Source organism: Carcharodon carcharias, chromosome 20 (genome assembly GCF_017639515.1).
Source record: "Carcharodon carcharias isolate sCarCar2 chromosome 20, sCarCar2.pri, whole genome shotgun sequence".
Lineage (NCBI taxonomy): Eukaryota > Metazoa > Chordata > Chondrichthyes > Lamniformes > Lamnidae > Carcharodon > Carcharodon carcharias.
In genome coordinates this window covers 103,515,000-103,528,331 of record NC_054486.1, presented here as the reverse complement: position 1 = coordinate 103,528,331, position 13,332 = coordinate 103,515,000, and the positions used below count along the sequence as shown (strand labels likewise).

The 13,332-nt window shown below is 44.7% G+C and overlaps 1 protein-coding gene across 1 annotated transcript in view; it reads right to left on the bottom strand.

Annotated features, from left to right (window-relative positions):
* nrxn3a (neurexin 3a) overlaps window positions 1–13,332 on the bottom strand; it is a 1,735,226-nt gene that overhangs the window by 197,632 nt on the left and 1,524,262 nt on the right. The window contains exon 18 of the mRNA XM_041214454.1: window positions 9,748–9,919. Coding sequence (XP_041070388.1) covers window positions 9,748–9,919 — 172 coding nt within the window. The remainder of the gene's footprint in view (window positions 1–9,747; window positions 9,920–13,332) is intronic.

The window sequence follows — 13,332 nt, the reverse complement described above, 5'->3', positions numbered from 1 at the left end:
AACTGACCTCTCAGCTGAACCTGTTCACCCAATGTTGGTGCACAGGCACTTCCCAGCAAGGGTCCGAAACCTCAGGAATTTGTGTTAGCCATCCAGCCTCTTGAACCTGCTCCGTCATTCATTAAGATCATGTCTGATTTGCCTCCTAACTCCATCCACATGCCCATAGATCCATAATCCCTTGTCTAGATCAAATCTATCCATCTCAATTTTTTTATGAATAACTGATCTGGCGTCAATTGTTTATTTGTGAAAGAGAGTTCCACACTTCTACCACTCTTTCTATTTTTTAATTTCTCTCCCGAATGACCTGACTCTAATTTTAAGGCTACGTCCTCTTGTCTGAGACTCCCTCGATCAGCGGGGAAAGTTTCTCTCTATCTTACTGGTTCCTTCCAATAAAATCCTAAACAGCCAAATCAAATTGCCCTGTAACTCTCTAGGTTCCAGGGAATACAAAGCTGTCTCATGTAATCTCCCTCATACTCTCACCTTTGCAGTCCTGGTAACATTCTGGTGAATCCATTCCATTTTTCTCCAGAAGTGCCATCGCCAACTCCTATTTTCTCCCTCTCAAGGACAATTCTAGTGTCATCTACCGGCTTCCAAAGTGGAGATCCGATAACCCAACACAAGCCAGTCACGTCAGATGCCTTTGCAATCACCATTCCTCAGTCTGACCAACTAAACTAATGAGCGGGGCTTCTAACATGAGTTATAAGCCAAATGGGAACTGGCAGCGGCAGCTCTTGGCTGAGTCTCATGTTTATCAAGATTTGAGTGTGTCTGGGGCAACAGCTTTTGCCGATCAATAGCACCAAATCCCTGCAGGTAGAGGTTCAGCACCAGTTTATTTCTGAGAGCTATTAATATGGCAATGAACATGAGCACTCGTGATGCATTTATCTCAAGTTTCATAGAAGGTTCCAAATACACAGGCTAACTACCTCCTCCAACGCTAATAAAAAAATATGTACTAGCACAGATCTATACTATGTCACATGGTGATGCAGTGGTAACATCACTGGACTAGTAATCCAGAGGCCCAGGGCTAATGATCTGCGAACGTGGGTTCAAGTCCACGCAGTAGGTGGTGGAGTTTAAATTCAATTTAAAGAGAAACACACCTGGAATGGTGACTATGACAACTATCATCAATTGTCGTAAAAAAAAATTACCTGGTTCACTAATGTCCTTTAGGGAAGGAAATCTGCCACCCTTACCCAGTCTGGCCTACATGTGACTCCAGATCCACAGCAATGTGGATGACTCCTAACTGCTATCTGACATGACCAAGCTTGCCACTCAGTTCAAGGGCAATTAAGGATGGGCAGCAAATGCTGGGCCTTGCCAGCGACACCCAGATCCCATGAAAGAATAAACAAAAACTAACAGTTCGGAGGTTAATGGCACCCGATGTAACCTCTAAGCTGTTGGTTACAATGAAGCTGAATATCCCTGTTGATCTTTCTTTATTGTAACCGAATGTTGCTCTCCTTAAATGCTGAGAATTATGAATCCCTCTCGCGTGCCATACTTAACTGATCGATTGGTCGATTCTCTCCTTGAAAAAATAAATCACAAGCAAGCTGAATTTTTACCCCACAGGATTTCTGACCTCCAGAGGGGTGTGGGGAGAGGTGGGGGGGGGGGGGGGGGGGTTAGAATTAAACTGATAAATACACCCAGCTGAAAACGGTCATGTTTGCTCCGAGGCACTTGGCTCGAAGAGTTTGCAAGCCTCATTAGTTTCTGACTAGATGGCACCGTGAAGATATCGCATTTGTGAAACACATTTATAAGTAATGTCGCTGGGAAGTGAGGGGGCTCTCCCTTCTCAACCCGCGCACCAACCCCACCCCTCCCCCCTCTCCCCCCCCCCACGGAACCCCCCCCATCCTAAAGCTTAAGAAAGAGACGGTTTTGCAGGTGGGGATGTCCCTTTAAGAAGGCATTTGCCCTCCTCCCTCTGCTGGGCGAGCACTGGTTGGCAGTGACACATGCTCCTTCCCACAGCAGCAATCAGCAGCTTCCAGAATCCCTGTGGGAGGCTGCCAGCAGCAGCAGCAGGAGCTGAGGGGACTTGATTGTAGGAAGCTCAGTTCTACTGAAAGGAGCTGAATGCCCCCATTGTCGTCCTTCTTTGTTATCACAGATAACCCTCAGTGGTTTCCTTTCAGTTCTTAAAAAAAAACATTATCAGAAAGCCTTGACTTGAAAAGAATGCAGGTCTTTCATTTCTATAGCACCATTCATAGCCTCAGAATGTCCCAAAGTACTTCACAGCCAATGGTGTATTTTTTTGCAGTCTAGGCACTGCCATAATGCAGGGAAACGTGACAGCCAATTAATGCACAGCAAGCTCCCTCAAACAGGCAATGCCTCAACGACCAGATAACTTGTTTTGGTGATGTTGGCTGGAATTTCCCCCCTCCCCCCCACCACAGGCGGGATCTTCTATTCCGTCAAAGTCAATGGACGTTTGACTGGACGCAGCAACCGCTCGGTACGTGGGGAACACCAGCTGCAGTGGGGCCAGAAAATCCCGGCTGGTCATTGAGAGGGAAATACCGTCCCAGAACACCAGGTAGAACTCTCCTGCTCTTCTTTGAAATAGTTCTATGGGACTTTTTGTATCCATCTGAGGGAGCAGAGTGGGGTTGGGGACCTTTCTTTAATATCTGACCCAAAAGATGGCACCTCCGATTGTGCAGCATTGTCAGCCTGGGCAACGTGCTCACAAGACTCCGGAGCCCTTGACATATTCATGACTCAGAGGTGAGAGTACTACCCACTGAGCCACGGTGGTCAATACGATGCTTTCAGTTCCCAATTTTGGTTTGGTGGGTGCCTACTTCACCTGATGTGGGAATGATCTATACAGATCAAAAAATTAACTCTGACTGAGTCTAAGGCTGGAATTTTCCTGCAGTGGAGCAGGCAAGCCATTGAAATCCCTATTCATATCGGCAGACCGGAGGATCTCGCCAGCGTGAGGGGCTAGGAAATTCCAGCCTAAGAGTGGTTCCTCATGTCTGTTTTGCAAGAGCAAGCTCAACTCATTTGACTGAAGGTGGCATCAAGGAGCCCTAGCAAAACTGGAGCCAATGGGAATGGGGGGTGGGGGGAGGTGGGGGAAAGCTCTCCATTGGTTGGAGACATGCCGAGCACAAAGGAAGATGGTTGTGGCTGTTACAGGCCAATCATCTCAGTTCCAGGACATCAGTGCAGGAGTTCCTCAGGGTAGTGTCCAAGACCCCCAGCCTTCTTCAGCTGCTTCATCAATGACCTTCCTTCCATCATTAGGTCAGAAGGGGATGTTCACTGCAGCTTGGGGGCAGGAGGTGGCATAGTAATATTGTCACTGGACTAATAATCTAGAGACCCAGGGTCTATGAACCCAGGTTCAAATCCCATCATGACAAACGGTTTAATTTGAATTCAATTTAAAAAAATCTGGAATTAAATCTAATGGTGATCATGAAACCATTGTTGATAGTCAACAAGATAAAAGCCGCAAGTGAAGCAGCATTTCACTTGCATTTCCCCCAACTTAGTCTACTGCATCCGTTGCTCCCAATGTGGTCTCCTCTACATTGGAGAGACCAAACGTAAACTGGGCGACCGCTTTGCAGAACACCTGCGGTCTGTCCGCAAGAATGACCCAAACCTCCCTGTCGCTTGCCATTTCAACACTCCACCCTGCTCTCTTGCCCACATGTCTGTCCTTGGCTTGCTGCAATGTTCCAGTGAAGCCCAACGCAAACTGGAGGAACAACACCTCATCTTCCGACTAGGGACTTTACAGCCTTCTGGACTGAATATTGAATTCAACAACTTTAGGTCGTAAGCTCCCTCCCCCATCCCCACTCCCTTTCTGTTTCCCCCTTCCCTTTTTTTTCCAATAAATTATAAAGATTTTCCTTTTCCCACCTATTCCCATTATATATTAAAATTAAAAAAAAAAACCCACTAGAGCTATACCTTGAGTGCCCTACCATCCATTCTTAATTAGCACATTCGTTTAGATAATATCACCAACTTTAATTTTAACACCTATGTGTTCTATTGTACTATTGTCGTTGACATCTTTTGATGATCTGCTTCTATCACTGCTTGTTTGTCCCTACAACCACACACCCCCACCCCCCCCTCCACCTCTTTGTCTCTCTATCTCTCCGCCCCCCACACACACACCTTAAACCAGCTTATATTTCAACTCTTTCTTGGACTCGAACGCAAGTTCTGTCGAAGGGTCATGAGGACTCGAAACGTCAACTCTTTTCTTCTCCGCCGATGCTGCCAGACCTGCTGAGTTTTTCCAGGTAATTCTGTTTTTGTTTAAGATAAAAGCCCACCTGATTCACTAATATCCTTCAGGGAGGGATATCTGTTAACCTTACCTAGTCTACATGTGACTCCAGACCCACAGCAATGTGGGTAACTCTGAAATGGCCTCGCAAGCCCTGCAGTTCTCAAGGGAAGGGCAATAAATGCTGGCCTAGCCAGCAATGTCCACACCCCATGAACAAATATAAAAAATACTGTTCAGCACCATTCGCAACTCCTCAGATGCTGAAGCAGTCTATTTTTTAAAATTCATTCACAGGATGTGGGCATCACTGGCTGGGCCAGCATTTATTGCCCATTTCCAGTTGCCCTTGAGGAGGTGGGGGTGAGCTGCCTTCTTGAACCACTGCAGTCCATGTGGCGTAGGTACACCCACAGTGCTGTTAGGGAGGGAGTTCCAGGATTTTGACCCAGCAAAAGTGAAGGAAGTGTGATATATTTCCAAGTCAGGATGGTGAGTGACTTGGAGGGGAAATTCCAGGTGGTGGTGTTCCCATCTATCTGCTGCCCTTGTTCTTCTAGATGGTAGTGGCTGTGGGTTTGGAAGGTGGTGTCAAAGGAGCCTTGGTGAATTCCTGCAGTGCATCTTGGAGATGGTACACACTGCTGCTACTGTGCGACAGTGGTGGAGGGAGTAAATGTTTGTGGATGTAGTGCCAATCAAGTGGGCTGCTTTGTCCTGGGCGGTGTCAAGCTTCTTGAGTGTTGTGGGAGCTGCACTCATCCAGACAAGTAGGGAGTATTCCATCACACTCCTGACTTGTGCCTTGTAGATAGTGAACAGGCTTTGGGGAGTCAGGAGGTGATTTACTTGTCACACTATTCCTGGCCTCTGACCTGCTTTTGTTGCCACAGTATATAAATGGCTAGTCCAGTTCAATTTCTGGTTAATGGTAACCCCCAGGATGTTGATAGTGGGGGATTCAGTGATGGTAATGCCATTGAACATCAAGGGGTGATGGTTGGATTCTCTCTTGTTGGAGATGGTCGTTGCCTGGCACTTGTGTAGTGCGAATGTTACTTGCCACTTGTTGACCCAAGCCTGAATATTGTTCAGGTCTTGTTGCATTTGGACACGGACTGCTTCAATACCCGAGGAGTCATGAATGGCGCTGAACATTGGGCAATCATCAGTGAATATCCCCACTTCTGACCTTATGGTGGAAGGGAGGTCATTGATGAAGCAGCTGAAAATGGTTCGGCCTAGGACGTTTCCAAATGCAGCAAGACCTAGACAATATCCAGACTTGGGGTGACAACTGGCAAGTGACATTCATGCCACACAAGTGCCATGCGATGACCATCTACAACAAGAGAAAATCTAACCATCTCCCCTTGACATTCAATGGCATTACCACTGCCAAATTCCCCCACTGTCAACATCCTGGGGGTTATCATTGACCAGAAATTGAACTGGGTTAGTCATATAAATACTGTGGATACAATAGCAGGTCAGAGGCTAGGAACCCTGCAGCGAGTAACTCACCTCCTGACTCATGTCCACCACCTAAAAGACAGAAGTCAGGAGTGTGATGGAATACTCCCCTCTTGCCTGGATGAGTGCAGCTCTCACAACACTCAAGAAGCTCAACACCATTCAAGACAAAGCAGCCTGCTTGATTGGCACCACATCCACAAACGTTCACTCCCTCCACCACCGATGCACAGTAGCAGCAGTGTGTACCATCTACAAGATGCACTGCAGGAATTCACCAAGGCTCCTTAGGCAGCAACTTCCAAACCCATGACCGCTACCATCTAGAAGGACAAGGGCAGCAGACACATGGGAACAGCACCACCTGTAAGTTCCCCTCCAAGTCACTCACCATCCTAATTTGGAACTATATCACCATTCCTTCACTGTTACTGGGTCAAAATTCTGGAACTCCCTCCCTAACAGCACTGTGGGTGTACCTACACCACAGGGACTGCTGTGTTTCAAGAAGACAGCTCACCACCACCTTCTCAAGGGCAATTATGGGTGGGCAATAAATGCTGACCCAGCCAACAATGCCTACATCTCATGAGTGAATGAAAAAAAACAGAAAGACGTGGGTTTTTTTAATAGCGCTCATACCCCTACATATTATGGGAGATGGTGGTGTAGTGGTAATGTCACTGGACTAAGAATCCACAGCCCAGGCTAATGATCTGGGGAACAAAAACAAAAACAGAATTACCTGGAAAAACTCAGCAGGTCTGGCAGCATCGGCGGAGAAGAAAAGAGTTGACGTTTCGAGTCCTCATGACCCTTCGACAGAACTTGAGTTCGAGTCCAAGAAAGAGTTGAAATATAAGCTGGTTGGGTTGCCCACACACACACCTTAAACCAGCTTATATTTCAACTCTTTCTTGGACTCGAACTCAAGTTCTGTCGAAGGGTCATGAGGACTCGAAACGTCAACTCTTTTCTTCTCCGCCGATGCTGCCAGACCTGCTGAGTTTTTCCAGGTAATTCTGTTTTTGTTTTTGTTTTGGATTTCCAGCATCCGCAGTTTTTTTGTTTTTATCTCTGTAATGATCTGGGGACATTGGTTCAAATCCCAACATGGTAGCTGGTAGAATTTAAGTTCAGTTCAACAAAAAATATCAGGAAAATAAGGCTTGTCTCAGTAATGATGTTCGTGACAACTATCATCGGTTGTCATAAAAACCCAACTGGTCCACAAATGCCCTCTTCTAGGGAAGGAAATCTGCCATCCTTACCTGATCTGGCCTACATGTGACTCCAAAGCCACAGCAATGTGGTTGACTCTTAACTGCCCCCTGAAATGCAAGCCTCTCAGTTCAAGGGCAATTAAGGATGGGCAACAAATGCTGGCCTTACCAGCGACACCCACATCCCGTGAAAAAATGAGAAAAAAGCTGGTGAGAGTGGCTCATGAGAACGCACAATGAGAGATCAAGAATCTTTAGCTGCTCACAATTGTTCTTCTAAGTCAGTAACTTTAAACTACTATTTTGCAACCGCAGAAATCTTAAAAGAGTAGTGATTTCATGTGAAACTTTGCTGTAACTGTAATCTCTAACTGTAAGAGCCAAGGAGGTTGCTGGCACAAACATGAGAGATGCTGACCTTCCACCCATCCAAGGCCTGTGCTCAAATTCAGCTGAGGCTACTGTGTCAACAATCTCCTCGATCTGTAAGGGTCCTAGGTGGTGCAGTAGGTCAGTCTTAGTGCAATTCATTGTGATTGAGGGGCAACAGTACAAAGCTGCCCCTAATCCCATACAAAATTGGCTGAGGTGGGGAATGCAGAAGGGTTACACTGGCTCTCTTTGAGGTTGATGCTGAGGTATACTGCAGTAGAAACAGGTTTATTCTGCGTCTAACTGCACCTGACCTTGCTGGTGCCTAAAGCATACATACTCATTACTCAGCAATAAAATCCCTCACCTTGATGGAAAAGAAAATGAGACACCTTTTTTGAAAATCACCAGCTACTTGTTTTTGTAAGAAATTGGAATTTTTCTTCATCAATTTAGATTGCTTCCGTCTTCCCTCACTTTGTGCCTGGCATCATTTCCCGAACCAAGCTGTTACCGAGCCTCCTCTACTGGCTTCAGAAGAGAGCTTCCCTACCCTATTTGAAATGACATGATGCTATCACTATCCAGTGTCAACCCACATAAGAACATAAGAACTAGGAGCAGGAGTCAGCCATTTATCCCCTTAAACCTGCTCCATCATTCAGTAAGGTCAGGGTTGATCTGATTGTGGCTTTTTCCTGCCTAACCCCATAGCCCTTGATTCCCTTGTATGTCAAAAATCTGTCCAACTCATTGAATATATTCAATGACCCAGCCTCCAATACTCTCTGGAGTAGAAAATTCCAAAGATTAGTTACTCTCTGAGAGAGGAAATTTCTCCCCTTCTCCATCCCAAATAGGAGACCCCCTTATTTTGAAACTGTGCCCCCCTGGTTCCAGATTCCCCCACAAGGGGAAATGTCTTCTCAGCATCCACCCTGTCAAGCCCCTTCAGAATCTCTTATGTTTCGTTCTCATTCTTCTAAACTCCAGTGACTATTGGTCCAACCTGCTTAACCATTCCTCACAAGACAAAACCCTTCATCCCAGGAATCAGCCTAGTGAACCTTCTCTGAACTGCCTCCAATGCAAGTACGTCCCTCCTTAAGTAAGGAGACCAAAACTGTACACTGCACACAAACCAGAGACAGCAGCATAGTAGTTATGTTACTGGGATAATAATCCAGAGGATTGGATGAATGATCCAGTGACCTAAATTCACATCCCACGATAGCAGTTGGGGAATTGCATTCCGATAAGCAAATTAATCTGGATTTTAAAAAAAAATCTAGTTGCAGTAATAGTGATCATGTTGTAAAAACCTTTTTGGCTCTTTTAGGGAAGAAAATCTGCTGAATTTACCCGGGCTGGTGTGACATATATCCCCAGGCCCACAGCAATCTGGCTGACCATCCACTGAAATGGCTTTAGTGAGTTACTCAGTTGAGCCAAAGTGCTGCACATGCATCAATTCAGGAGGGCGACTCATCTGCCGGTGGAGATGGGAAATATGGGACTCATGAGAAGGAAGAAGGATAAAGCAAAATCTCAATATGTGCCAAATCCCAGGTATAGTGGTTGGCACGTTACCAACATATCAGCAACACTGCCACCAGGCTAGCCAGTTGCTAACGTATAGATGGACATGTTTGGACTTGGTCTTGGATATGGATGGTCTTCAGGGTGCATCATAATTAGTTGTTATCATTTTATAAGACCAAGTAGTCAGCTCAGATTTTATTTAACTTTATTATTCACAACTGCCTGTTGGCATTTCTCTGCCAGATCTTTCGCCTCAACATCATTAAATACTGGCATTGTGGGGCCTATGTCAATGATATGTTAATTGTATTGTTTGGATATTGAGGTGATGGGCATTGTTTAATTAAGCACATTGAGCACTTATAAAGAGAGATTGCTGGGACACTGGGTTAGTGGTAGAGGCTGGCATGTGTAACACTGCATTCTGTACATAAAAGAACTATCAAGAAAAAGATTCACATCTGGTTTCATATTTCACCATCTGACTTGGAATCCCTTTATCACCATATACATCCGTTCTACCACATTCATAGCACAGAAACAGGCCATTCAGCCAAATTGTTCCATGCTGGTGTTTATATTCCACATAAGCCTCCTCCTATCTTTCTTCCTTTTACCTTATGTGCTTATTTAGCTTCCCATTATGATTATTTGCCTCAAGTACTCCATATGTTAGTGAATTCCACATTCCCGCCAGTCTATCCTTTGAAATGTGACTTGACATGCCTGTTACAATCTCACTGTTTTACAACACAGTTCCAAAGTTTCCAATCTCTGCTACTTTCCTCAGAACAGTGTAAGGATAGACGAGACAATAACACTCACCTGTCGGGTAGAATTCATTTACGGCCCAGTTGTCCACCTGTAGGGTCGCGTTGCCCCCATTCCTGGTAAAACGTACCAAATGGTAATTCCCATCATTCACCACGTTGCTGGTTTCCTTGATGACGATGTCATCAGTTCCAACGTTAAAAACAACGCTAATCTTGCCTTGTTCCTGTAAAACATATTAAAAATATTCTATTAGTTCGGCTTTTCACTATTTTACCTTGCTGTGAGGAATTGTCTGATAGTTTTTACTGTTGTGTGGTCCTGGGCTTCCAATTCACAAAGAAACTGACATTCAGCCTCCCACAGATGTACAGCTCAAGGGAGTAGGGAGAGGTCAAGGAAGAAATGAGAGTTCAGCCAACTGAATCAATGGACAGGCATTCATTGTTGACCAACCTTGAAAAGCCAAGCAACCTTGTCCACTAAAACCACAGGAACCTTCCCAACAAGGACACCGTGCCTACTATATCAGGGTGCCAACAACAGTGGATCGGAGATCACATTACAAAATGCCCTCATTTCTTCCTTTTGCCAATTCAATTCCATACAGCACTCACCCTCATATGCCTTTTACTGGCAGAACAAGTCAAATTGAACCCAGTTATAACAATGCCAGCGTTTCCTAATATGCTGAGTTGCGACTTGAACTGAACCTATTACAGATTCTTTTTGATGTAAATTGCGCGGAAGCTATACCTACCAGCCAGTCTTACCTTCATTATTATGATCAAAATGCGCACCCTCTAATTCACCCCATTGTTAGAAAATATAAAAACGTTGCACGATTATTTTGACACACTCTCAGATGTCCTAATTTGAAACTGATCCCATTTCAGGCCGGTGCAAGAGGTGATAGTAGGGCACCCACAAGCAACGTCCCTCCCTCAATAACCATCTACTGGCAGTGACATTGAGGTCTGAAGACAGCTGAATGAGAAACCTGTAGCACAGGAAACCAAGCAAACAATTGAAAGCCCAAATCAGGGTCAGTAGAAGAATAAGTATGAAGATACACGGATAGACTTCCAGTTGCTTGCTGGGAGTGTGGGTTGGAGATTCCGTGCTGCTGTTGGGAGCCCCATCTCCAACCAGCTCCCTGCAGATTATGCAACTTCACCTTCATGAGTAGAGGACCCGAATCAATCTAAACTGGACCCTGTTAGTAAGTGGCCCGACCATAAGAACTGAGGTTCCTAAACACAGGGCAGAGATGTTAAGAGGAGGTTTTATAGAAGTGTTCAAAACCATGTTTAAACAGAGTAAATAAGGCAAGGCTGTCTCCAATGACCAAAGGGTCAATAACCAGAGGGCACAGATTCAAGGTGATTGGCAAAAGAACAAGAGATCACATAAGGAAACTTTTTTTTTTACACAATGTGTCATTGTGATTTGGAATGCACAGTTCCGTAGATTCTATAGTAGCATTCAAAGAGAACTGGATAAATATTTTAAGAGAAAAGATGTTACAGGGCTTTGGAGAAATATCACAAGAATAGAACTGACTGGATCGCTCTTTGAAAGAACTAGCAAGTACATGATAGGCTGAATGGCCTATCATTTTTTGACTCAACGGCGGAAAGTGTACACCTACGGATCATGATTCCTGTTTTTGGTAACCTGTCTCTTGTCAAACGTATATATATATATGGATGCGAGAGAACCTAACTGCCAGAAATCATACATTACCGAGGCATCAGGAGGGCATCCGTGAAAACAGATTCCAGAACAAGTCATGCTTCCAGAACAGTGTTGCCAATTCTTCTTGACCTTATTCCTGGTGGTTTCACCACTTGACCTACTGCCTCTCACCACCTGTCCCACCACTGCCCCAGGTGCACTGCCAATTGGAAAAGGAATAGACAGTGTAGGAAGGGTGGAGGTGGGGGGGATGGTATTTTCAACCAAAGCGGCTGGGTGATAAAATCCCAGGATTGAGTGGAATAGTTGTCTTGCACCCTGTCTAGTATTATCCCTATCCATCCCCCTGCCCCCATCTCCCCCCAACTCAGTTAATTCAATGGAGAATAGAAGCAGACGGGCTATAAAACCATCAGTTTTCTGTTAGGCGGGTTGGGTTAAAATGTTCCCCTTTGTTACTCAATTGGATTGATCTTGACAATTTGCTCCCCATTTCCAATATTTTTAAAAGTAGTAAATTAAAGTGTTTAAAGAAAATGAAAAAAAACCCCCTCAATTTTGTTAAAGGCCTGAATGATTTTTCTGAGTTTTGCTGCAGTGTTCTGGAGATCGATCTTCAATTCCTCGAAGCCAAAGGACAATGTAGGAATGGTAATTTGGGTTCAGTCACACCATAGTTGTGGATAAGGTAGCACAGTGGTTAGGTTGCTGGACTAGTGATCTGGAGGCCTGGACTGATAATATAGGAGATAGGATTTCAAACCCTATCAAAGCAGCTGGGGAGTTTAGATTCAATTAACTTAATGAACTGGAATTAACAACTTGCATCAGTCTTGGTGAGCAGGAAACTACTGGGTTGTTGTAAAAACACATCTAGTTCATTCATGTCCTTGAGAGAAGGAAATCTGCTAACCTTACCCAATCTGGCCTGTTAAGTATTGCTGTATTATCTGTAAAGAGCTAGGAACATGTAAGTGTTCCAAGGGAGTACATTTCACAGCTGCACTAGAGATTGATGTGATGTGCAGCAGAACCAGTTCAAACCGGTCCTTCGATTATACCATGTAGCATGACAAGGTAAAGATAAAGGGTTCCGATCTTTCCGAGCTTAAAGTGTGATTATTACCAACATCTGGGAGCCAAAAGACAAGAAGAACATAGAACGGCCTATATGTGATACCAATGTGGTTGACTCTGAGCTGCCCTCTGAGATGGCCTGGCAAGCTATTCAGTTGTATTGAACCGCTGCAGAAAGTTATAACCGTCACGGGCTGCAGTGGTTCAAGATGGCGGCTCACCCTCCCACCACCTTCCCAAGGACAATTGGGAATGGGCAAGAAATGCTGGCCTTGTCTGTGACTCCCACACCTCGTGAGTGAACAGAAGCAAAAATCCTGGATGGCTGGCAACATGAAAGGGGTAAACAAAATTAGATTTAATAAGCCATAGGAAAATGGAACAAGACAAAACCCCAACAGCCTGGGTCACGTTGGAAGCAGACCAATACATTCATGAACCATCACTGTAGGCAGATGCAGGAGCTGAGAATGTTTAGGTGAATGGGTTAAAAGCAAACCTCTAGCACCCTGATGTCAATGTAATCATGGTCAGTAAATTCATCTTGATGAATGTTAGTGTAGAAAGGCATTTAGGTAGTCAATAATTTTATAAATCTGAAGGCCACATGGTGCAAAAGCCAATTCAGGGAAATAAAATGTCTGCTTCAGCACTTCAATCGGCAGAGCAAACAAAATCAATTTAGTACAGACCATTTCCAGACTTGGTAATATTCTTTTTATCTAATTATTAGTGTTCACTCAATGACAAATCAGTTATTAGCTCAGGATAATAAATTTTGAAGGGGGGGCTATTGATTAGACACCCTTGCTACCACCAGTAGTGGGTTTATTTTTAATTTGGAGGCACTGGATTGGATCCGTG